Here is a 24,410-nt window from a genome sequence, read left to right as displayed (position 1 = left end):
TTTTGAATGGATTGGAGGTCTATCGCTGTCAATGACAGTGAATGGGTTTAAAAACCAAACTACACATCACAATCCTACCTGAAGATCTCCTTTAATAGTTTAACCTGGTTGTCTGGATACTTTTTGGCATTTTTCTCTTCTAAAAAGGCCCTGGCGTAAGCCATCGGACCAGCATTCACCTGGAGAGAATGGACAATGCGAGACCAGAGACAAATTTTCAAAAAATAGGACTTGGATAGTATATCATATATGCCTTTGAAGAGGTGAGGAAGACACACTTTGGCGCTGACGCTTCCCTGCAGTTTGAGCTGCAGTCGTATCATGTCCACCTCCTCCATGTTACACAGCTGGTTGAGCTCAGATACTTTACGGGACATCTCATCGATGGCCACTTCGATAGGGTTCATTTCCGTACTCTGCTGCTCCACCACCTGGATGCGCTTTTTCAGATATGGGAAGCTAGAACTCGCTGGAAAAAAACAGAAGAGACAGAAAGAGTGAAACAAAAACAGTGAGTGATGCTTCAGGATGCAATGTATACTCAAAATGAAAGTGTTCCAATACACTTTTTCACTGACATGGATGTAATAGGAGTGTAAATTACAAATTTTATGATATATGCCCCTTTACAAAGTTTGATGCAGTTTGATTCGATACAAGCGTCTTTCATTGACGTAGATTCATACTGACGTATCGTTACATCTAGGGGTGTGACAAAATATCGAAATGGTGATATATCGTGATTATTTTGTATCCCAAAAGGTTATCGATATGCTCCTGCCAAGAATCGAGATATCGTTTTGAAAAGGTGTCAATACGATACTAAAAGAGAGAGTTTGTAATCCAAATGAAGAAAATGCTTACTGGTTAAAATTGTACGCCTTTTGCACTGCTCCTCCACATCACCGTGTTTCTTCCCAGAGAGTGTGAAGGGTGTTTCGAAAACAAAGCGGTTGATGTTATGATGCCTTTCAAAGTCCGTCCTTTTGTCCTGCTGTTCCTTCTCGTCAAAGTAAGGCAACACATATGTCACCTGAATGTATGCGAACTTTGGGTCCAAGTCTTTGGGATTGACCTATTGGAGAAGAAAAAGATTATAAGATCTTTATTGCCTTCACCAAATAATTGAAATCACTGACCCTATTGGAATCCTGGATCATTTTGACATTATCAGCTCCAAATTTGTCTGAGTAGAGTTTAAGCAACCTCTGGGAGATCTCAGACAGACCGGTCAGCTTTGGCTCCTTGTAGATGAACTCCTTGCTCTCCTCCTCCTCAAAGAAACCCTACCAGTTCACACACACATACCAAAATCCAGGTTACAGTTTATAACATGGACAGTAAACATTTTTCTTTGCTATTGAGTTAAAGTAAAAACATAGTGCCCATGTTTACATGCAGCCAATAACCCTTTTATAAATGGGTTTTGGGCAGTAACCAGGTTATGCAAGGCCATGTAAACGCACTCAAAAACCAAAATATATTCTAGTTTTTAAAAACCCGATGGGTTTCACATTGGTTAACCCTCTCTAATTCGAATATCTAACCCGCTATCGCAACAGCTGAAGGAGCTTCTGTCCATTTTCCATCCGCAAGGAATCATGGTCTTTCGAGCACATTAGTTGTTGCTGCAACATACTGTACATTGCAAAAAAAACAAAAAAAAAAAACAAAGGAAAACAAATATTAACATTAAAAGGACAAATAACACAGTTGTCATGTGCATCCCAGCAGAAAGAACCTTGTTTAATAAATTCAAAACCTATGTCATTATTCCACATTGGGCTGCAGTAGATACAGGATTTCTTTCCAGGAAAACAGGACGACACATTTGCACGAATCTGTTGTCTTACAAGTGTAATCAGTTGATTGTAGTCAAGTGCTGCTTGTTCTAGCAGAACCTTCATTGGTTAAACCAGGGGTCGGCAAAAATGAAAGCCTTATAATGAAGGCAACACGTCCTGTATGTATTTATCTTAGCTATATTAGCCAACTATCAAAATGACTACGTTGGCTACAAATACATAATGAGCCTTGATGAGTACTTTATTATCCGCACTACAAGGCACACCTGAAAGCCTTCATTTTTCTCTGGATCAATATTGGTTAATCATGTCATGACATTCCATTTAGCTAATCTTGTGGATGCATAACGCAATGCCATGCACTACTACTATGACTACTACTGCGCCTTATAATGCACCCTATACTGTACATGAAAATGGTTTTAAAATATGTCATTCATTGAAGATGTGCCTTATACTCCATACCTGTCAACCCGAGCCCGTTGCCAATCTTACAAATAGTGACGTACGCCCATACAAATTGGTGACTAATCTTACAACTTTGTATATGGCGTGCAATATGAAACAAAAATAAACTCAGTTTTTAAAATATTATGAATTTATTGGTAATATTGTAACATATAACCTGGTGAAATCAAAGAACAATCAATATATTCAGCTACGACATGATTACTAAAATTTAACAGTGACTTTTTTTTATAATTGTACGTAGCACTTTTGGCCATTTCTATCATGTCTTTTGATGGCTGCACTTCAGCTCGCAATTCAGTTTGACTTGAATGTAGTTCGTTAGTGTGTCCAATTATAAATTAAAAAGGTCAATTGATAAAATTAACTTACCGATGCAATCTTTGAGTCAGGGAACATTTCTTTTGCTAATTCTGAGAAGTGATCAGCCATAGACGCGGGCAAATTGTGTTCGGCAACAAATTGGCAGAATAAAATCTCCGCTTTCGTCACTTTTCATTCTGCAGACTTCATCTTTATGACCAGTGTTGTTAATCTTACTTTTAAAAAGTAATTAATTACAGTTACAAATTACTTCTCCCAAAAAGTAATTGAATTAGTAACTCAGTTAACTGAAAGTAAGAGTAATTAATTACTAGGCAAAGTAACTGGTATTACCTTTCATGTTTTTTTTCCCATTTTTCAAAAAAAAATAAAACATAGGAACCTTTGCTATGTCTGGAAGTCATTTAATGTTGTGAATCAACCGTTAAAGTTGTTAAAATAGCTCCCGTTTTTGCATTAGTTCCCTTCTGTCTACTTTTGACATGTGAAAGTTTTAAAAGTGTTTCATCATTTAAATAGATTTAAGTAAAGATTTTGCCGATTTAGGAGTAGTTTAGATAAAAAGTTACTTCGGTTCGCTAGGAAGGTTCACTACAACAGAGCCTTTCTGAGAAGTCTACTGCTTTATAATGGCGGCTGTTTACTAACGCCGCCAAGTCTGTCATTTCGCATGTAGTTCCATATGCACGTGATATCTATGCGTAGATTGTAGGCTGTCGGCTACAGTCAGGAAATATTGGAGCCATCTAGCCTAACATTGCGTTTGCTACAGCGTCACAACAAACACTCTTCTCTCTCCGTGTCTGACTTTTCTCGCGTCATTCAACCAATGTAGTAACGCATAGTAACGCACATCGTTTCATTGCCGAAATGGTGACAAAATCCGAACGTTGACAAAATCCGATCCGAGAAAAAAAAACGTAATGCACGAAAAACATACAGATTTTGAACGTACGTTGTACACATTTAAAGATCAGTGCTCACTTGTACAAATTACGCCGAAACCGTACAACTTGACAGGTATGCTTATACTCCGATGTGCCTTATAGTGCGGAAAATATGGTATATGTGTATTTTCCCTGTAGTGCACCCTATAGAGAATGATGCACCACGTGACTACACTGTTGTACGATGCCGCCTTAAGTTTTTCATTACAATATTAATGAATTAGAAGATTGGTTTTGTCAAAATTGTCCTCCTACAGAAACCATATTAAAAGTAAAAATATGTTTCACTGCCCCATCTTTTTCCATTTTCAAGCATTTTTCAAAAAGCTCCAGGGAGTCAATAGGGCAGGGGTTCCCATCTGCCGGGCCGCGGACCGGTACGTGGCGCATTTGCAACCGGGCCGCACAGAAATAATAATTTAATAACGACTGCATTCTGGCAGAATTAACCCTGTGCCCCTGTTTAACACACCAATATCCCTGTCTTCTCTAGATATAATGCTACGCGATAGATTAGAATGTCGTCATAGAAATCCACTGATTGGACTGCTAGCAGTACATCTTGTTTGTGTATATAATATATCTATGTGCGCTTGTCCTCGATAACAACGTATTGCTAGGCCGCGGGCGCAGCACATTTGTTCCCGGAAATAATTAGCCCCCACAAGAGCGAAGATGACTGGAAAACAGACGTCTTTGGAGATATTTTTACGGCCAAAAGGGCACCTGCCGAGCCTACAACCTCGAAGACCCACGAACTGCAAAGGAGTGGATTCGTGACCCGTTTGTGAATAAACCGAGTGATTCGAGCATGTCTGTGCAACTGTAAGATCAACTTGTAGAGATCGCAACTGACGGCGACCTTATTAAACGTATATTTGAGACAACAACTCTACCGAGGTTCTGGATTAAAGTCATTCTGGAATATCCTGACATCGCTATAAGAGCATTGAAAACCTTGCTACAATTTCCAACATCGTATCTTTGTGAAGCGGGCTTCTTAATTAATGTTTAACGACAAGGCGAAGTCGTTAATGGTGAGAGCGGTGTGAAGTTGTTGTGTGCAGCTTACATGGCAGGATGTATCTGAGGAGAACTTTTCCACAAGTCCTTCCATGATCAAACATAAGTTAATATTCCTTTCTTTCAAGAAAGTTTGTAGTGTTTACTTTGGAATCGCTGCATTTGCGCATTTTGCGGCTATGTTTAACGTTACGCGCAAGCGCAGAACCGCATCGTTGCAATTTTTGATGGGTTGCAAAATTTGTCAGAACACCGGTCCGTGAAAAAAAGACCCAAATAACACCGGTCCGTGGTGCAAAAAAGGTTGGGGACCCTGCAATAGGGGAGTGCTAAAGAGCCGTATGTGGCTCTAGAGCCGCGGGTTGCTGACCCCTGAGTGAAAGGTTTGTGCTCGAATGATAGGAACAAAAACCAGGACGCACAGCGGCCCTCGCAGGCCGGTTTGGGCACCCCAGGGATAGACATTTTCAGGTCTAAGAAATTTATCATTTGCATAAATACTTTGAGCAACTGTCTTTCACATGAAGGTAATTTATACTACATAATGTCTCTCCTTTTATGTCTTTAGTCGGTGGTAGAAAGTACCCAAATAGCGAGATTGAGAAGAACATGAGTAAAAAAGATGAATGTGGAAAAGACTTGATTTGCGTCATCACGCACAGAGAATGTAATGAGCGATAGACATATGCCCACGGATTTACAACTCTATATGCTTGCACAACTATACAGATAATTCCAAATGTCTTAAAAAAAAGTCTGAATATTAGCTTTAATCTTCATAGTGGCTGCATGTTAACGTGGCCCAAGTGTAAGTTCCGAACAGTGAATTAGGTTCATTCATCGTAACTTCCTGTCTGCTTTTATTGCCAAGGAGGAACATCAACTTTTGGATTAAAGGGAGTCGAATGGAGCACAGCAAGCTTTTTACAAACCTTCCAAAGGGTGAGTTTATAAAGAGTTAATAGTGGCAAACGGAGAGGAGAGGAGCAAATTTGTTAGCAAACAAACAAAATCTTTGTACACTTACCGCAATCTTGGTATAGAATAGAATAAAAAAAAGGAAGAAAAGAGCAAACAGAGAAATTAAGGACACTATCTCTGTAAAGAATAATTTTGAGCATTTTGAGGCTCTTGAATCCCGTCAAGGAGATTCTGCAATATAAGAATCCACACGTTGAAAGGACACTGCATATTTTCAACTTCATATATGGAGCCTAGTTTTGCCTTTTTGTGTCGTGTTCTCTAAATTTGGTACGTTGGTTCAAAAGATGAATGAATGAATAATTAGTCACAATGCATTTTTTTTTCTTGTTTCCGGATTGCTGTCTGTACACTACTGCAGTTAACTTGGCTGCTATTGACGATGTCCTCCTAGTTCAAATGGATAGGCCGTCTATTGCAGTCACTGGCAAAAAATTAGTTAGATCTAATACTGTTGTAAAACAATAACTCAACCCTCACCTGTCCATAGAACGCTACACGATAGTAGCGTCCGAATAGCCGTTTCTCCGAGTTCACAACCTCTGTCACCTTCAAGTAAGAACGATGGATGTCGTAGTATAGTTCTGACAGTCTCTGCAAAAACACAACACAAGTAAAAAAAAATACTTCTAAAAAAAAAAAAAAACTTCTAAATCAAATTAGGCCTGCAGCTATCGAATATTTTAGTAATCGATTAATCGACTGAAAATTCGATCGATTAATCGAGTGATCGGATAAAACATTTTTTTTAGGTAAAGAGCATTTAATGATATACATGAGAAAAGACATTTCATCTAATATTGAACCATTTTCAGTCAATGTCTTTATTTTCGATGTACATTGTTGAAAACAGCCAACAATTGCATCTCAAAGGTGACTAGAATAAAAAGATTAATTCACTGCTTTTACTTAAAAAAACTTTTAGATCTTATATAAAAAATTTTTTAAGAAAAGTATATTTCTTACCTAAAAATGTCATTACGCTTGATAACACACATCACTTAAAAGTTGGGTGTTTTTCCCATGTGTTTCAATAGAATTTCCATTTGTGTCAAGCTATTTTTAAGTTCTAGTTAAGTTTTAAGTTAGTCTAAACTGCAAGTCCTGATAGGATTTTGAGTTTTTGCAGTGTTCAAAATAAATGTACATATGATACCTGCTGCATCGGAGCGTATTAGGGACCAGTGCTACTTGGTGTTTTATCCAGCAATGACTACTGAGTTAAAATTGACAGCATTATTTTTTTTATTTTACACCCTCATCACTCTACAGCGCTATGTTTTCACAGATGAAATAAAGCCTGTATGTAAGACACGTTAGCCACGCATCGACAGTGGTCATAATTAATAGAAAACTAGCCCTCCGCAGGGCTAACGTTACATGAGCTAGTGACAGTAACGTTAATCTTATTTATTAGCGCTATGTAGTCTACTGCTTTAAGATGGCGGCTGTTTACTAACGCTGCCCTGTCTGTCATTCGCATCTAGTTCTACATACATATATCTATGAGACGCATCAGAATTTAGCTACCTGCTACAACTATAGCATCTTGTGGGCGTAGCTTGTAGCAACATCGGCGTAGCTTGTAGCGGCTGTCGGCTGCAGTAAGGTATTTTTTTATTGGTTCTTCCTCTATGCACGTGACGTCAGCGCGTTGTCCCGCATTAAAAGTACTCCGGGCAAAACGTGATGCTTAGAGCTGGCAAAATTAAATGATTCCTCGAGGTGAATAAAATTACTCTGATCAGTTTTTTAACTCGAGTTACTCGAGTATTCGTTTCAGCTCTAAATCAAATAGTCAAGTGCGATATTAACGAGTAGCCGATAACATCGGCCGATACAAGCATTTAAAAATTATATCATATATATCGACATAGTTTTTTCATTTTCGGTTTTGGGCCAATATGCATATGGCAGTGCTGTCATGTCCATCTCTTGCCTGCTTTTGTTTCTGGTGTTTTGACACCCCCTGCTGACGCTTAAGTGTAATTACTTTTAAAACGTTAAGACAGGCGTGTCCAAAGTTCGGCTAAATGTGGCCCGTAGACAAATTTCATCTGGCCCCCAGCCTTTGTCATAAAATCAATAACGTCTAGCCTGCACACTTAATAAATTGGTCAGCAGTACTGCTACCAGCATATGAAGTAGCTTACACACTAAATGCTGCTCCTCATTTACCCACTGAAAGGCAGCAGCACTCTAAGCAACATTACTCCGTGTGACTCTTTACTTCCAATTTTCTAAAATGGCGAGAATCAACAAAAAAAAAGGGTGATTGCAACGCTTCAAGGATAGGTGGAAATTGGACTATTTCTTCACTAAAATACACCAACTGTGTCTGGCTCATTTGCAAAGAGACAGTCGCTGTTTTTAAAGAGTTCAATGTGAGGCGATATTACCAAACAAGACACACTGACATGTTCAACAAGATTACAGGGAAGATACGCAGCGAGATATTGAAGCAACTTGAAGCTAGTTTAATTCCACAGCAGCAGTATTTTGCAAGAGCCTGAGAGTCGAAAGAGAATGCCACAAAGGCTAGCTGCGAGATTGTTGAAATTATTACCGTATTGGCCTGAATATAAGACGGTGTTTTTTGTATTGAAATAAGACTGGAAAAGAGGGGGTCGTCTTATATTCGCGGTCTAGACATTATACCCATTCAGACGCTAGATGGCGCCAGATATCATTGAAGCGATGTTTTGTCATGACAGATCTCAGCCACTCCCCATTCACAACGCTAGATGGCGCCAGATATCATTGAAGTGATGTTCTGTCATGAAAGAGCTCAGTTCCTCTGAAGTTTAACCAGTTTGCATTATTTTATTTCAATGTTTTTCCTTATTCAGACTTGTTTCAAGACTACAGTTACAGTTAGACTTCACTTTGATGGTTAATGCAGTTATTGCAATTTTGTTGTTTTATCACAATAGATTGGTTTATTTACATTTCAAAAACTAAAAGCCATTCATTTACGAATGTGATTGCACTTTAGTTTACATGTTTAAATGTTCAGATATTAAGATTTGAATGAGGCAAAATAACACACTTTTTCTCTCAAATATATTGTTATCATTTGTTTCGGATGTACTGTAATTATTTTCTGTACAAAACTTAATTTGGTGTTCAAAAAGTCTTTTTTGCAAACTTGAGTCTTGAAAAAGAGGGGGTCATCTTATAATCAGGGCTGTCTTATATTAGGGCCAATACTGTAATTAAAAAATAAAGCAAATGTGGCACACAGAATAGCTTGCTAAAATTTGCTAAAATATATTGTTCTACATAAAGGACGTCAGCCAAGGTCGCCCCCCACACACACATTTTTACCACACCAAATCTGGCCCCTTTTGCAAAAAAGTATGGACACCCCTGAGATAAGAGCTTTCTGTTGACGTAATCATATGCTTACACGAGCTCATTGCAAATAGAGAGAACTAAATGGCTGAGATAACGTCTGCAGCCAATATACTATAGTTCTTGCCATCTCACCATGTTGTTTATTCCTTAAACAAGCATCAAGTTATATTCTTTGTTTTATATTAATGAGCATTGTGTAGTATAGTGGAGATGTGTATATTTCGGTTTTTTTTTTGCATTTGTTGTAAAATGTAGTTACATGAATTCATTGCTTGCAAGCTGTACATCCAGTTGCGATTCAAATTGATACGTGGTGTATACTTTGCTTTATTTGTGATTTTATTTCATATTATTGACAAAATGTTTTGTTTACGTTTTACAAAAAAGTATAAGCGCTCTTGTCAAGAGAACAATGACCACAGTAAAGCCAATCAAACTATTCTCCAGAATCTCACTTCTCTTTGGAGCTTGACTTGATCGCCATCTGTAGATTCGTGTACTAGGGTTGTCCCTATCCGATATTTGGATCGGATCAACCGCCGATATGGGCAATAAAAAGCGGTATCGGATCGGTCGACACGGAAAAATTCCGATCCAGACTCCCGATCAAGTTTTTTTTAAAGTCCGGTCCGGGTTTTCCAGCGCACCGGTTTACATAATCCATTCTAGTTTTTGCTTTGGTTTCTCTAAAATCCGGTCCGCATTTTACTGCACACCTTCAGCACACTAGCATTACCCTCTCCCAATTTACCTCTGTGGCATCTCGTACATTATGACTGCAATGTAAATTTAAAGTTTATCGGTAAAAATGTCAGCTGTCACCTGAGCATCTTAAAATGCTTGTCTTTGTCAAAAAAAAAAAAAATCTCCCCATCATGCTGAGACTGCATCCAGGGCAAACATCTGAAGGGAGTGTGTAGAATAGATGGAGATGGAGCAACAAAGTGTGGAGAAGATTGGGGAGTAGAAGCCATTTTTGGTTTAAAAAAGTATTATTTGCACTGATTATTTTTAAAGCCTTGGTACAGTTGATCAAGAGCAGAGAACCGATGTTGAGTTAATAGTTTAATTTCCACTGAGATTGTGTGTTTGGCTTTTTTAAGACAGTTTACAATATTATTTGCACGTTTTACTGACTGAATATGCCATTTCTGTTTGTGATTTTTAATGTTCTGTGTTTATCACTGAATTAACAGGTCAGTTTCTTGTTACCAACCATTGTGTGTTATTCAAACTCACCAAATTCAGCTGGCTTGTTGTTATAAAAAGTACTAAAACCCTTTTCAACATGGGTCTGACAACTAAGTAAGGAGGCTAAATAACTTTCATCTTTAATACATGCTCAGATAGGCCGGTATCTTTATCGGCCAGTATCGGTATCGGATCGGAAGTGCAAAACAATATCGGTATTGGATCGGAAGTGCAAAAACCTGGATCAGGACATCCCTATCGTGTACCCACACACACATTGAGGACAGAATATGAGCCTTATTGACACTTTGCACTTGCACTTGATCCAAAACATTGATGTTTGCACTATTTTGATTTTAACAATAAATAAAGAGGTGCACTATAGGCACTTTTCCTGTAACTTCTGGTAAAGTTGTTGTCTTTATTTTCACATAATATTTGTTTGGAAAACCTTGAAGTTGTTACAGTTATTATTACAGCATCCAGTGGGGGGCCACAATACAATCTGCCATAATATGTTAAGTCCACGACCGCATAAATCGGTATTGGTTTGATATCAGTATCAGATTTTTTCAAATTGGACAATATCGGAATATCAGTTTAAAAAGTCATTATCGGACAACTCTACTTCCAAATAATGAAAACCAAGCCATTCTATTACCATACCTTGAAGTCTCTCCTTTTCTCGAAAACCACGATGACAGGCTTGTTGATGTCGGCAATAAGCTCGTGTCTCTCTGACTTCCACAGGTAGTCCACGCAAAGTTCCAGCTGCTCCACCAAGGTGTCCTGCATGCCAGTAGGGTTAAATCAAGAGTAGACTGGTGGTCGTGGCTGCAAGCGGCCTTGCGCAAACACTGACCTCAGTATAAGGGGTGTCTTGTGTACCCGCGTCTTCCTTCATGGCTCCCTCCTCCTTGACATTCGGGCTGATGCACATAAAGGCCGCCCAGCCCAGAGAAAATGATGCTGGGGTTGTGAAAATAATGAAAAATGATCAGTTAAACAACACAATAGCAAATGACAACTGTATTAGACACAATTATTCGACCGGTATTTCATGCATGTAGAGCTGCCAGAATGCTAATTATTATGTGGGTGGCTATCATTTGTACAAATTAACTTTGCTTCTAATATCAGTATTACATATTTTAATATTTACCCCCCCCCCCCCAACCAAATTGACACGTTTTTTATTTGTATGTACACACGGAAATGTAATCGAATGAATAGCCTTTTTCACCATTCAAGCATAGCGCTTTGTCTTCATTTTGATCATGTGTATGTTGTGCATAAAAACTGTGAAATACCATATATTTACTGTTTTTATATGAATTTATGTACAGTGGGGCAAATAAGTATTAAGTCAAACACTAATTGTGCAAGTTCTCCCACTTGAAAATATTAGAGAGGCCTGTAATTGTCAACATTGGTAAACCTCAACCATGAGAGACAGAATGTTTTCGGAAAAAAGCCAGAAAATCCCATTGTTTGATTTTTAAAGAATTTATTTGCAAATCATGGTGGAAAATATGTATTTGGTCAATACCAATAGTTCATCTCAATACTTTGTTATGTGCCCTTTGTTGGCAATAAACGGGGGCCAAACGTTTTCTGTAACTCTTCACACACTGTTGCTGGTATTTTGGCCCATTCCTCCATGCAGATCTCCTCTAGAGCAGTGATGTTTTGGGGCTGTCGTTGGGCAACACGGACTTTCAACTCCCTCCTCACCCCGTGGCGTCAAAATGATAACAAGAAGGGTGAGCAAAAATCCCAGAACCACACGGGGTGACCTAATGAATGACCTACAGAGAGCTGGGACCACAGTAACAAAGGCTAAGTAACACAATGCGCCGCCAGGGACTCAAATCCTGCACTGCTAGACGTGTCCCCCTGCATTTGGATGATCCAGAAGAGGACTGGGAGAATGTGTTATGGCCTGGACGTGTACTTTCTTCAGCAGGGGGACACGTCTGGCAGTGCAGGATTTGAGTCCCTGGCGACGCATTGTGTTACTGATAGTAGCCTTTGTTACTGTGGTCCAAGCTCTCTGTAGGTCATTCACTAGGTCCCCCCGTGTGGTTCTGGGATTTTTGCTCACCGTTCTTGTTATCATTTTGACGCCACGGGGTGAGGAGGGAGTTGAAAGTCCGTGTTGCCAAACGACAGCCCCAAAACATCACTGCTTTAGAGGAGATCTGCATAGAGGAAAGGGCAAAAATACCAGCAACAGTGTGTGAAAAGCTTATGAAGAGTTACAGAAAACGTTTGGCCTCTGTTATTGCCAACAAAGGGTACATAACAAAGTATTGAGATAAACTATTGGTATTGACCAAATACTTATTTTCCACCATCATTTGCAAATAATTCTTTAAAAATCAAACAATGGGATTTTCAGTTTTTTTTCACACATTCTGTCTCTCATGGTTGAGGTTTACCCATACTGACAATTACAGGCCTCTTTAATATTTTCAAGTGGGAGAACTTGCACAATTAGTGGTTGACTAAATACTTATTTGCCCCACTGTATGTATATACTAGGGCTGTCAAAATTAACGCGTTAACGGGCGGTAATTAACTTTTTAAATTAATCACGTTAAAATATTTGATGCAATTAACGCACATGCCCCGCTCAAACAGATTAAAATGACAGTACAGTGTAATGTCAGCTTGTTACTTGTTTTTTGGTGTTTGGCGCAATCTGCTGGCGCTTGGGTCCAACTGATTTTATGGGTTAGTACCATGAGTGAGCATGGTGTAATTATTGACATCAACAATGGCGAGCTACTAGTTTATTTTTTGATTGAAAATTTTAGAAATTTTAATAAAACGAAAACATTAAGAGGGGTTTTAATATAACATTTCTATAACTTGTACTAACATTTATCTTTTAAGAACTACAAGTCTTTCTATCCATGGATCACTTTAAGAGAATGTTAACAATGTTAAATGCCATCTTGTTGATTTATTGTTATAATAAACAAACCAGTACTTATGTACCCTATGTTGAATGTATATATCCATCCGTCTTGTGTCTTATCTTTCCATTCCAACAATAATTTACAAAAAAAAATGGCATATTTTATAGATGGTTTGAATTGCGATTAATTACGATTTATGAATTTTTAAGCTGTGATTAACTCGATTGAAAATTTTAATCGTTTGACAGCTCTAACATATATATACATATATATATATATACATATATGTATATATATATATATACATATACGTATATATATATATACATATACGTATATATATATATATATACATATATATATACACATATATATATATATATATACATATATATATATATATATACATATATATATATATATATATATATATATATATATATATATATATATATACATATATATATATACATATATATATATACATATATATCAGGGGTCACGTTAACCAAATATTTTCCGTCGTTGACTGTTTTTTTTTAAACGGTGACGGAAAAAACGGAAGTCCATCCGTCATTTTGACAGGTTGCAGTTCACACCCCAGACCACAGGATGGCGAGTGAGCATATTAATAAGCTATTGTCTCTCTTGATGCATGACGTCGCTGGCCTTACTCGGAAAAATGTCCGAACTAGCATTCAGGTGTAGCAAACACGGAAACGTTAGGAAGCTTTGGAGAGCATTGTCTAAGGCTACGTTCATTCTACAGGTCTTAATGCACAAATCCAATTTTTTCGTGTTTTTCCGACTCGAGTCAGGCATTAACTTGACGGTCTGAACGGGACAAGTCGCATAGAAGTGGACAATTTCAAATCCGATCTGGGTCATTTGTTTATGTGGTTCAAATCCGATCTGGGCCACATTTTTCCAGACTGTCGCGGCGGTCTGTACCGTCCAGTGTCCCAAATCCGATTTCAGTTGTGCGTTATTAGCGCCTAGCTTGTAGTGAACACGGCTTTTGGGGAAGGGCCGGGCTTGACAACAGTCATAAAAAAATAAAAATGGGTTGAGGATAAGCATGAGAATGATCGGTTTTCTCTCTGCTCTATGTGAGCTATATTTCAACATTTCCTACACGGCCGAGAGTCGGGAGAGGGGTCTGGCTGCAGCCCGTCTTGGAGAGTCACGGCAAACTGCCCGTATGTGTGTGTGACATGCACGGACAGTGCGTGCATGCTATCGATCCATATAAACTGTGAATATAAGCCTAAACGGGGATTATTTACGTCTGTTATTTGTGTCCTCCTTTTGAAAAGCAAAATATGATAGCCCTGGAATGACGGATGACTTGTCATTTGTTTTGATGCTTCTGCGCACCGGCGCGTGTCGGACTGCGAATTAGAGCGCATGCGTAATACTTGAATGGTCTCAATGGACAAAGGCAGTCTGAACGGGCACGCCAAAAAAACGGATATGACAAAAAAATCGGATTTGTGCATTAAGACCTGTAGTATGAACGTAGCCTAATTGAATGAGCAGGAACAAACAGCTTGGAGTCAGAAGTACGTGCGCTATTCTCAAACCTGAACACACCCCGAGTCTTGGATGACAAATCAACAGAACAGAGAGTAGACACAACATGGCTGGTCGTTTCTTCAATTTATTCAGAGTTGAGTAAGTAACGCACCACTTTTGACCAACACTGCTATTGAATATGTCATTATTATCATTTTAAAAATTTAAGTGACGGGTAAAAATAGATTATGACCGGATTTTTATGACCCTGTCAGTCAAAATGACAGACAACGAAAAAAGTCTAGCGCAACCTCTGAGATATATATATATATATATATTTGGGCTGTCAAACGTTTCAAATTTTTAATCGAGTTAATTACCGCTTAAAAATTAATTAATCACAATTAATCGCAATTCAAACCATCTATAAAATATGCCATATTTTTCTGTAAATTATATATATATTCTGTAAAATAATTTGTTGGAATGGAAAGATAAGACACAAGATGGATATATACATTCAACATAAGGTACATAAGGACTGTAGAGGGCATTTCACTCTACTGTCATTTAAATCTGTCTATGCTGTCCTCACTCCGAAGCGTCTACTTTTTCCAAAGCTAGACAGCTAGTGAACGACGCCTTAATAATCAGACTTCTTCCTTTTTCATCTGATTTATTAATAAAATGGCCTCAAACCACTGTCCTCTTTAGACCGTAGTGAAACTACAAAAAAAGTACACAAGCATTGCATTAGCAACAACGTTAGCTTAGCACGCTATACAGGTTCACTAAAAATAAACAAAAAGCGTCTCATACAAAAAATATAACATTTCGCTTACTAACATAATATGTACATTCTTTACAACAACCGTACTTACGGACAAATCTTGTCCAAGGATCATATAAGCACAACATTACAACGTAGGCGTCAGTCCGAGACGTCGTGCAGCCATATTGAACTGGCAAGAAAGCAATAAACCATGTCGCACAGTGACCACAAGAGTTCGCTGTTAGACAGCACAAAAAACCTTGCCGTAAAACTTATCAAAAGGCAGAATACTGTCTGAGCGGGACATGTGCGTTAATTGCGTCAAATATTTTAACGTGATTAATTAAAAAAATTAATTACCGCGCGTTAACGCGATAATTTTGACAGTCCTAATATATATAATTTTTTTTTTATTTTTTTTATTCCAAGATATCTCATTATCCACAGAAAAAAATGCTCAATTTTTATTTTGCCAAAGAAGGAACCAACATATCTTTGGAGCTATCTGTTGGTCCAAGGTAAGAAACTATTTTACATTTACCTGTTTACTGTAGTTCCAATTGTTTTGCACGTTTGGAGGAGGATTTAGCTAAATGCTTCACTCTTGCTCCGTGGTCGATTCTACTTTCCTTCAAACTAAATAATCATAGGGCCATGAATTACTTCATGTTTGTCACTAAAACACATTTTAAGATTGTTTCTAAACCTCCTCTGGTTTATATCCAAAATTTTGCCTGCCGTTTGTTCCATCTTCACTCTCTATTATCCAGATTGTGACTTCTCCCCCAACCAACTGTGCATGCACTGAAAACATGTCATCACATATCCTCCTATACATACGTAAATGCCTTGAGACAAATTGAATTAATAAATAATCCTTCGTTATACTAGTACAAATGAATAAAACAAATGCTGTGCCCGCCTTGGTCACCTGTTAAAAGCAAAAAAGTATATATGAAAAGATATACAAGGACCTCAAAGCCCCTTGATTAGATGTGCTTTTCTCCTATCAATAAATCACCTCTTGCACCACCATTATCATATTCTGACCCAAACATTTTCCAGGCGCACACACTCACTGTCTTGGTCTCGGGAGGTAGTTAGTAAGGAGCTACATTTAAAGACGGGACTTTCTTCAGGGGACACAGTGGATACCCGGGTCTTGTCTGCTCTCCAGTAGCCTGTTTGGTGGGAAGGGAGGAGGAGGAGGAGGTTTACACATTTTTATGTCCACAAGCAGATAGGCAACTTGTGTTCATCACATGCATGCAGGGAATGCAAAATATGGCAGACATAAGGTTAAAAAATGAAAACGAATAGACAAACATAGGAGGTGACATGCATTACTGTATGTTAGTCTAATTTTGCAAGGATTCAGCAGCAGGAATGACAGAACTTTACTAGCAGGGGAATTCATCTTCATTCTCTATGGAGTCCATTCGCTCCAAAGACATTCAAACACGTACAGGTGACCATTCACCTTTCCTCAATAATGATACTGATAGTGTGACCTTGCTGTGACCATGTTAACAAAGAGTGAGAAAATGATTGATTGATAATGACTTCTACGTTAGAACTGTTCATGTCTAAAAAGATGCAGAGTGATAGAAATGTCATATGAACAAAACTATTGAGACATTAACTCCTTTGTAGTTAACCTTTCGACTCCGTAAGACATTTAGGCAAGGCTAAATGAGTTTGATGTGGAAGTGCTGGACAACCCTGATCTCAACCCCACCAAACCTTGCCAAAGTTCTCACAAAAAGTCTTCCCGTTTGGTGTCCCGATACTTTTGTCCATATGGTGTACTTCTGCTACAAAGCATACATTAGCAAATCATGCTGCAAGGGAGCTGTTGAGTGTGTGTACTCACCTCTCCTCTTAAGTGACTCGGCAATCAGAGCAGAGATGTGGATGTAGCACATGGCGGCCTGTGGAAAAAATATATTGAGTTGAAATTGAAACAGGACAGAATCCCTAGGGAGTTAAAAGTACCTCAGAAAGATCCCCATTGCGGACGTGAACCTTGGCCATGCTCTCCAGCCAAGTGCGTCGCAGTTCAGGTGTGCTGGCGTACGAGTTGGCCAAACTGTATTGAAGGTCCACCAGCATCTCCGGATCCTTCTCATGCTCCTTCATTTGAGCCGTGGCCATTAGCACTGTCCTTACCCTCTTGGTCAGGTCTTTAACCTCAGCTGGAAAAGGAGAATTCTGCAGGAAGATCAGAAATAAAAAGTTATTACACCAGGTAGCTGAGGGTTTGAGAATTAAGCACACGTGCGCGTGAATCTGATGATCCATTGAATGGACCGTCTCCCCTCAAATGTAAATAAATAATTTTCTAAATTACAGGGTTTCCCCTACATATTAAACATTGTGGTGCCCCGTCACAACAAAATAAAAATCCGCGACGCCTTGCAAAAGAGATGTTCTTTTTTTAAAGGCTGTTACCATCTGTTCTTATTAAGACCATACACCCAAAGGTTGTAAAAATGCTTTCAAATAATGTTTTGAACAATATCAATTCTTGAATTAAGAACATTTCTGACAAAAAAGCTTTTTTTAAAGATTAAATATACTCACTTTTTGATCCAAACAAGTGTGTTAATAAATATAGCTAGTTGAAAATAATCTTATTTCTAGAAATCTAAGAGTAAAATTTACTTGAAGCACTGGCGGATAATTTCACTTATTTCTAGTAGAGTTACACTGAAAACAAGGGAATTTAACTAGTCACCAGGCAATCAAATGTGCGTTTGAGGAAAAAAAAAAAAAATGGTGTCAGTGTAAGTCTGACCATAATGAAAGTAATTCGCTTAATAACGGTAGGATCAATTCTAACCTTACAAAATATGTGAAGATAATCTAAATGACCTTTATAACTGAACTCATTATATAATGCAAATAAGGTTGCTTAAAAATTGGTGCGGACAATTTGAGCATCCTGAAAAGTTGTTATTGTTACAGTGCCTTGCAAAAGTATTCGGCCCCCTTGAACCTTGCAAAATTTCGCCACATTTCAGGCTTCAAACATAAAGATATAAAATTTTAATTTTTTGTCAAGAATCAACAACAAGTGGGACACAATCGTGAAGTGGAACAAAATTTATTGGATAATTTAAACTTTTTTAACAAATAAAAAACTGAAAAGTGGGGCGTGCAATATTATTCGGCCCCCTTGCGTTAATACTTTGTAGCGCCACCTTTTGCTCCAATTACAGCTGCAAGTCGCTTGGGGTATGTTTCTATCAGTTTTGCACATCGAGAGACTGACATTCTTGCCCATTCTTCCTTGCAAAACAGCTCGAGCTAAGTGAGGTTGGATGGAGAGTGTTTGTGAACAGCAGTCTTCAGCTCTTTCCACAGATTCTCGATTGGATTCAGGTCTGGACTTTGACTTGGCCATTCTAACACCTGGATACATTTATTTTTGAACCATTCCATTGTAGATTTGGCTTTATGTTTTGGATCATTGTCCTGTTGGAAGATAAATCTCCGTCCCAGTCTCAGGTCTTGTGCAGATACCAACCGGTTTTCTTCCAGAATGTTCCTGTATTTGGCTGCATCCATCTTCCCGTCAATTTTAACCATCTTCCCTGTCCCTGCTGAAGAAAAGCAGGCCCAAACCATGATGCTGCCACCACCATGTTTGACAGTGGGGATGGTGTGTTCAGGGTGATGCGCTGTGTTGCTTTTACGCCAAACATATCGTTTTGCATTGTGGCCAAAAAGTTCAATTTTGGTTTCATCTGACCAGAGCACCTTCTTCCACATGTTTGGTGTGTCTCCCAGGTGGCTTGTGGCAAACTTTAAACGAGACTTTTTATGGATATCTTTGAGAAATGGCTTTCTTCTTGCCACTCTTCCATAAAGGCCAGATTTGTGCAGTGTATGACTGATTGTTGTCCTATGGACAGACTCTCCCACCTCAGCTGTAGATCTCTGCAGTTCATCCAGAGTGATCATGGGCCTCTTGGCTGCATCTCTGATCAGTTTTCTCCTTGTTTGAGAAGAAAGTTTGGAAGGTCGGCCGGGTCTTGGTAGATTTGCAGTGGTCTGATGCGCCTTCCATTTCAATATGATGGCTTGCACAGTGCTCCTTGAGATGTTTAAAGCTTGGGAAATCTTTTTGTATCCAAATCCGGCTTTAAACTTCTCCACAACAATATCTCGGACCTGCCTGGTGTGTTCCTTGGTTTTCATAATGCTCTCTGCACTTTAAACAGAACCCTGGGACTATCACAGAGCAGGTGCATTTATACAGAGACTTGATTACACACAGGTGGATTCTATTTATCATCATCGGTCATTTAGGACAACATTGGATCATTCAGAGATCCTCACTGAACTTCTGAAGTGAGTTTGCTGCACTGAAAGTAAAGGGGCCAAATAATATTGCACGCCCCACTTTTCAGTTTTTTATTTGTTAAAAAAGTTTAAATTATCCAATAAATGTTGTTCCACTTCACGATTGTGTCCCACTTGTTGATTCTTGACAAAAAAATTCAATTTCATATCTTTATGTTTGAAGCCTGAAATGTGGCGAAAGGTTGCAAGATTCAAGGGGGCCGAATACTTTTGCAAGGCACTGTATGTCCCTAATGTCCATATGCAAACCTACGCCACTGGTCCATTAACAGAAGGGCTATTATTGTTGTGGTAATGTAGTACGTATTAGGGCCAAATAAAAGGAAAAAGAAGGACCATGAGATGTAAATTGTACTATTGCTACGAGAAAAAAAGTCAATTACGTAGGGTAATGTAGTTGTAATCAGCTACACATTTTACGTACATGTACCGTAGCTGAGAGCTACAACATTAGCGTGGCTAATGAAATATTTCAAATAGATCTTTGTTATGGTTCGTCTTGGGAAAAAATGTGAAAAAAAAAAATCTCATTTGTCATGCAATGACGCAATATTGTCGTGCCACGACATGGTGAGGCTGTCCGACTGCGATGCAGCCCACCACCACAGCTTCAAAAAATCCTAGGGCAGGGGTCCCCAAACTACGGCCCGCGGGCCCGATACAGCCCGCCTCCACATTTGGTGCGGCCCCCTGAACAAATTCTATTTATTTATGTATTTATTTTTTTTCAGTAGTGTTATTTATTTTCTGGCTTTTTTCTGCGAAGAACCCAGAGAGGGTTATTTGGTTATTATCTATTTAATTAATAGTGTTATTATTATATTATATTATATTACTAATATATATTTTTTAATTTACTTTTGTTCCGTGAAGAATCCAGAAAGGGTTGTTTGATTTTGGCTTTCTGACAAACAATAAATTTTTACATTTAGGCACTCCTGGAATCGTCACACCTTTTCTGTTACAAACTGACCCCAGCCCCTCATCAGAGAAGGAAAAAACTATGTGGCCCTCACAGGAAAAAGTTTGGGGACCCCTGTCCTAGGGGAAACCCTGAAATTACATATCTGAAGTAAATATATCTTACTTAGTAATAATCTTTTTTTTGTCCTTTTAAAATCCTAAATATTTGAGGTGATGTTCTAGGCCAATCCGTATCTCTGCCAAGGCAAAAGCCATCTTAAAACGGATCCACATAACTGCATAGTTCATGCATATGATTCTTTTTTATTGTTAAGGTTTAGATTACTTATTTTCAAGAAAAACGAACCTTTATCGCAGTGGTTTTCAAACTTTTTCAATTAGGTACTGGTTAAAAAAAAAAAAAAAAAAAAAAAAAGACGTTTAGCTCTCCTGTCAAGTACCACCATAAAGAATAATTGGTAGTAATAGTGCTCACTAAAACAGACACATTCAAAGTTTAAACATCAATGTAATCCAATCCATTGTTTAACAAACAAACAAATAACACACACACACGCACTTGTATACTTTGTATACCATACTTTGACAGCATTAAAATTCAATTTGAGCGAATTCACCTTGAGTGGAGCATCTCCATTGGCAAAATTATTAACAATTGCGAGTGATTGCTGAAATCTTGAGCCTCCAATGCCAGCATCAGCTATCAACTGGCTCACTGCTTTAATCACCTAAAGAAGATCAAGAACAAAAATAGATGTTTCTTTAACTGGCACAAAAAGAAAGGAATGTCTTTTTCATTGCACTTACTTGAAGATGCGAGCGCACTATTGACTTCCCCTTGGTAAACTCAAAGTTTTTTCTCATGACAAAATATAGCAGGGCCGCTGCCTCAGTCTGAGTGGAGCTAGAACGATGGTTGCAGCATTTGAGGATCTCATAGCAAAGGCAGCCGCAGAGGTCCGCCTTGCCTTGAAAGAACGCACTGGGGAACTAACAGTAAGAGGGAAAAATGTCTTATGCAGTCTTTTTGAATAGAACTATGTACAGTACTGGTGTAGCAGACCTTTTGTACAAAGAGCCTGAGAGCAGCAAAGACATGGCGAAGAGTAGCGGTTGATTGGTTAATCTGAAAGAAGAGCAAGTAGGTGTCCAGCACCTTCTTCATCAGTGCATTCTGTCCATCGTCCATCAGCAACTGCTTCTGGAATGTCATGCGAGGAGATATAAGCATGGTGTGTTGTAACAAGCCATCGCCACTAGGGGGAGTAAGTGGATCATAAACAAACCTAAGATTTGAGAACAACATTGCTAAATTATCAATACACTATTATTGAAATAAAGTAGGGCCGTCAAACGATTAAAAATTTTAATCGAGTTAATTAATCATAATTAATCGCAATTCAAACCATCGATAAAATATGCCATATTTTTCTGTAAATTATTGTTGGAATGGAAAGTTAAGACACAAGACGGATATAAACATTCAACATAGGATACATAAGTACTAGAGCTGGGAATCTTTGGGAACCTAACGATTCGATTACGATTCGGAGGCTCCGATTCGATTATAAAACGATTATTGATGTACCCCCCCTCCTTTTTTTTTTTTTTTTTTTTTTTTTTAAAATGTTTTGTACATTAGTTCCAAAATTGTTCCAAAATCCTCTCAGGCTAAACCAAACTACTATTTCAGTATCAAGTTAACATATAACAGTAAACAAATATACAAAAAGAACAGTAAATAAAAACCTCCAGTCCCCATTCTGTATCAGCAGCTTTAAACAACATTCAATTAATTTAATGTTGTGAATCAACTGTTACAGTTGTTAAAATTGCTCCCGTTATTCCATAATTTCCCTTCTGTCTACTTTGTCAAAGTTTTAAAACTATTTCATCATTGAAAGATAGATTCAAGACAAGATTCTGCTGATTTAGGAGTATTTTAGATAAAAAGTTAATTAGGTGTCGCTACAACAGAGCCTTCTCGAGAAGTTACTGCTTTAATATGGCAGCTGTTTACTAACGCCAGCAAGTCTGTCATTTCGCATCTCTGTTCAATAATACATGTTCTAATACCGACGTAGTCTGTCATTTTGCATCTAGTTCTACATATATATGATATCTACTGTAGCCGTATGTTTGTAGCAACTAGCAACTGGCGTTGTTTGTAGCGGCTGTCGGCCGCAGTCAGGTATGATTGTTTTTTTATCTAGCGGCATGAGTTGAACATGATATTTACTCTCGGGCCGTTCCTCATTGTGTCCCAAAGACCGCGATGACTGTGTTTTACTTCCGCTTTACCTGGTGTAATTCAATAATCGGAATTTGGATATTTGTGAATCGTTCTCGAATCTTCCACGGCCGAATCGCGAATAATCTAAGAATCGGAAATTTTGCACGCCTCTAATAAGTACTGTATTTGTTTATTATAACTATAAATCAACAAGATGGCATTAACATTCTGTTAAAGCGATCCATGGATAGAAAGACTTGTAATTCTTAAAAGATAAATATTAGTACAAGTTATAGAAATGTTATATTAAATGTAATTAATGTTTTCATTTTAATAAAATTTGTAAAATTTTCAATCAAAAAATAAACTAGTAGCCCGCCATTGTTGATGTCAGGAATTACACAATGCTCATGGGTGCTGAAACCCATAAAATCAGTCGCACCCAAGCGCCAGCAGAGGGCGACAAAACACAAACACAAGTAACAAGTGGACATTACACTGTGCTGTCATTTTAATCTGTTTGACAACTCATAGAAATGTATTGTTTCTTGTAAGACAAGAACCAATTTTTTTTTAACTCGCTTCTTAATTGCCAAACAGCAACTATGAGAGCGCTAATGGGTCAAATAGACATGGCCTTTGTTTGAGCGAGTTTAGAGAAAATAGCTTGAAAAGCTTCATCGTTCTCCAAGGGATAGTGTGATGTCTTTTCATGGTGTGTATCTTTATCAGGTTCTCATACAAACCTTGTGATAGTGAACAAAGAGCTCCAGCACATCAAGCACAGTGAGTGCCACCTCAGTAGACAAGTTCGCTTCAACATCAGTGGGACTCAGACTGTCCCCATCCTGAATATTCCCATCTGGAAGTCAGACACAAAGAGCAGAATTTGCCAACCTGAAATAAATTTTACCAATCATCTAAGGGCAGTAATGTCCTACCCGTCTCCATCATCTGCAGCAGTTTGGGGTTGGTGAGAGCGTTCTTGCCCCGGATGATGGGCATAGTTTGGGAACGAGCCTGGCGGTGACCCTCTCCTCCTGAAGAAGCCATCCTGGTGACGAGATGAAAAGATAGCGTCTATTGGATGTGACTAATCTACAACCTACCATTAAAGTATTTTGAACACTCAATAGTAGGGGTGTAACGGTACACAAAAATCTCGGTTCGGTACGTACCTCGGTTTTGAGGTCATGGTTCGGTTCATTTTCGGTACAGTAAGAAAACAAAATGCAAAATATAAATGTGCTAGTTGTTTATTACACACCTTTGTGCTTTCAACAATAGGAACATTAGCCTATACAAAGCTAGAATTTTGCTCAAAAAGTAGTGGGTATTTAAAGATAATCCAACAACAATTTGCCTTTCAGACCCCGCGTATTAGTCAGCTTTCTTTCTGAAAGAAAGAAGAAAAAAAGTCCTGTGCTAAAGAAAAAAGCAGTCCCAATGACAAAGATTTTAACATTTATTTTACAAATGAAATTCCTCAACGAATCTTTTTTTTTTTTTTTTTTTTATGAACGGTTTTCAAAAGTTTTATTGGTGGATTTTCTCAAGTTAAAGCGCCACACAAAAATT

The 24,410-nt window shown here is 38.3% G+C and overlaps 1 protein-coding gene across 3 annotated transcripts in view; it reads right to left on the bottom strand.

Annotated features, from left to right (window-relative positions):
* Positions 1–24,410, bottom strand: part of dock10 (dedicator of cytokinesis 10) — a 142,601-nt gene that overhangs the window by 4,600 nt on the left and 113,591 nt on the right. For all 3 annotated transcript variants that reach the window (XM_057840002.1, XM_057840003.1, XM_057840004.1), the window contains 15 exons: positions 23,774–23,886; positions 23,579–23,694; positions 21,663–21,800; positions 21,407–21,589; positions 21,217–21,327; positions 17,303–17,518; positions 17,181–17,238; positions 16,387–16,488; positions 10,959–11,065; positions 10,763–10,885; positions 6,029–6,142; positions 1,140–1,286; positions 865–1,075; positions 279–469; positions 79–179 (listed from right to left, as the gene is read on the bottom strand). In XM_057840002.1, the coding sequence (XP_057695985.1) occupies positions 79–179; positions 279–469; positions 865–1,075; positions 1,140–1,286; positions 6,029–6,142; positions 10,763–10,885; positions 10,959–11,065; positions 16,387–16,488; positions 17,181–17,238; positions 17,303–17,518; positions 21,217–21,327; positions 21,407–21,589; positions 21,663–21,800; positions 23,579–23,694; positions 23,774–23,886 (2,031 nt within the window). The remainder of the gene's footprint in view (positions 1–78; positions 180–278; positions 470–864; positions 1,076–1,139; positions 1,287–6,028; positions 6,143–10,762; positions 10,886–10,958; positions 11,066–16,386; positions 16,489–17,180; positions 17,239–17,302; positions 17,519–21,216; positions 21,328–21,406; positions 21,590–21,662; positions 21,801–23,578; positions 23,695–23,773; positions 23,887–24,410) is intronic.

The sequence above is a fragment of the Corythoichthys intestinalis genome, chromosome 6 (genome assembly GCF_030265065.1).
Source record: "Corythoichthys intestinalis isolate RoL2023-P3 chromosome 6, ASM3026506v1, whole genome shotgun sequence".
NCBI lineage: Eukaryota > Metazoa > Chordata > Actinopteri > Syngnathiformes > Syngnathidae > Corythoichthys > Corythoichthys intestinalis.
Note: the sequence above shows the minus strand (reverse complement) of the source record. Positions and strands in the feature narration are given on the sequence as shown.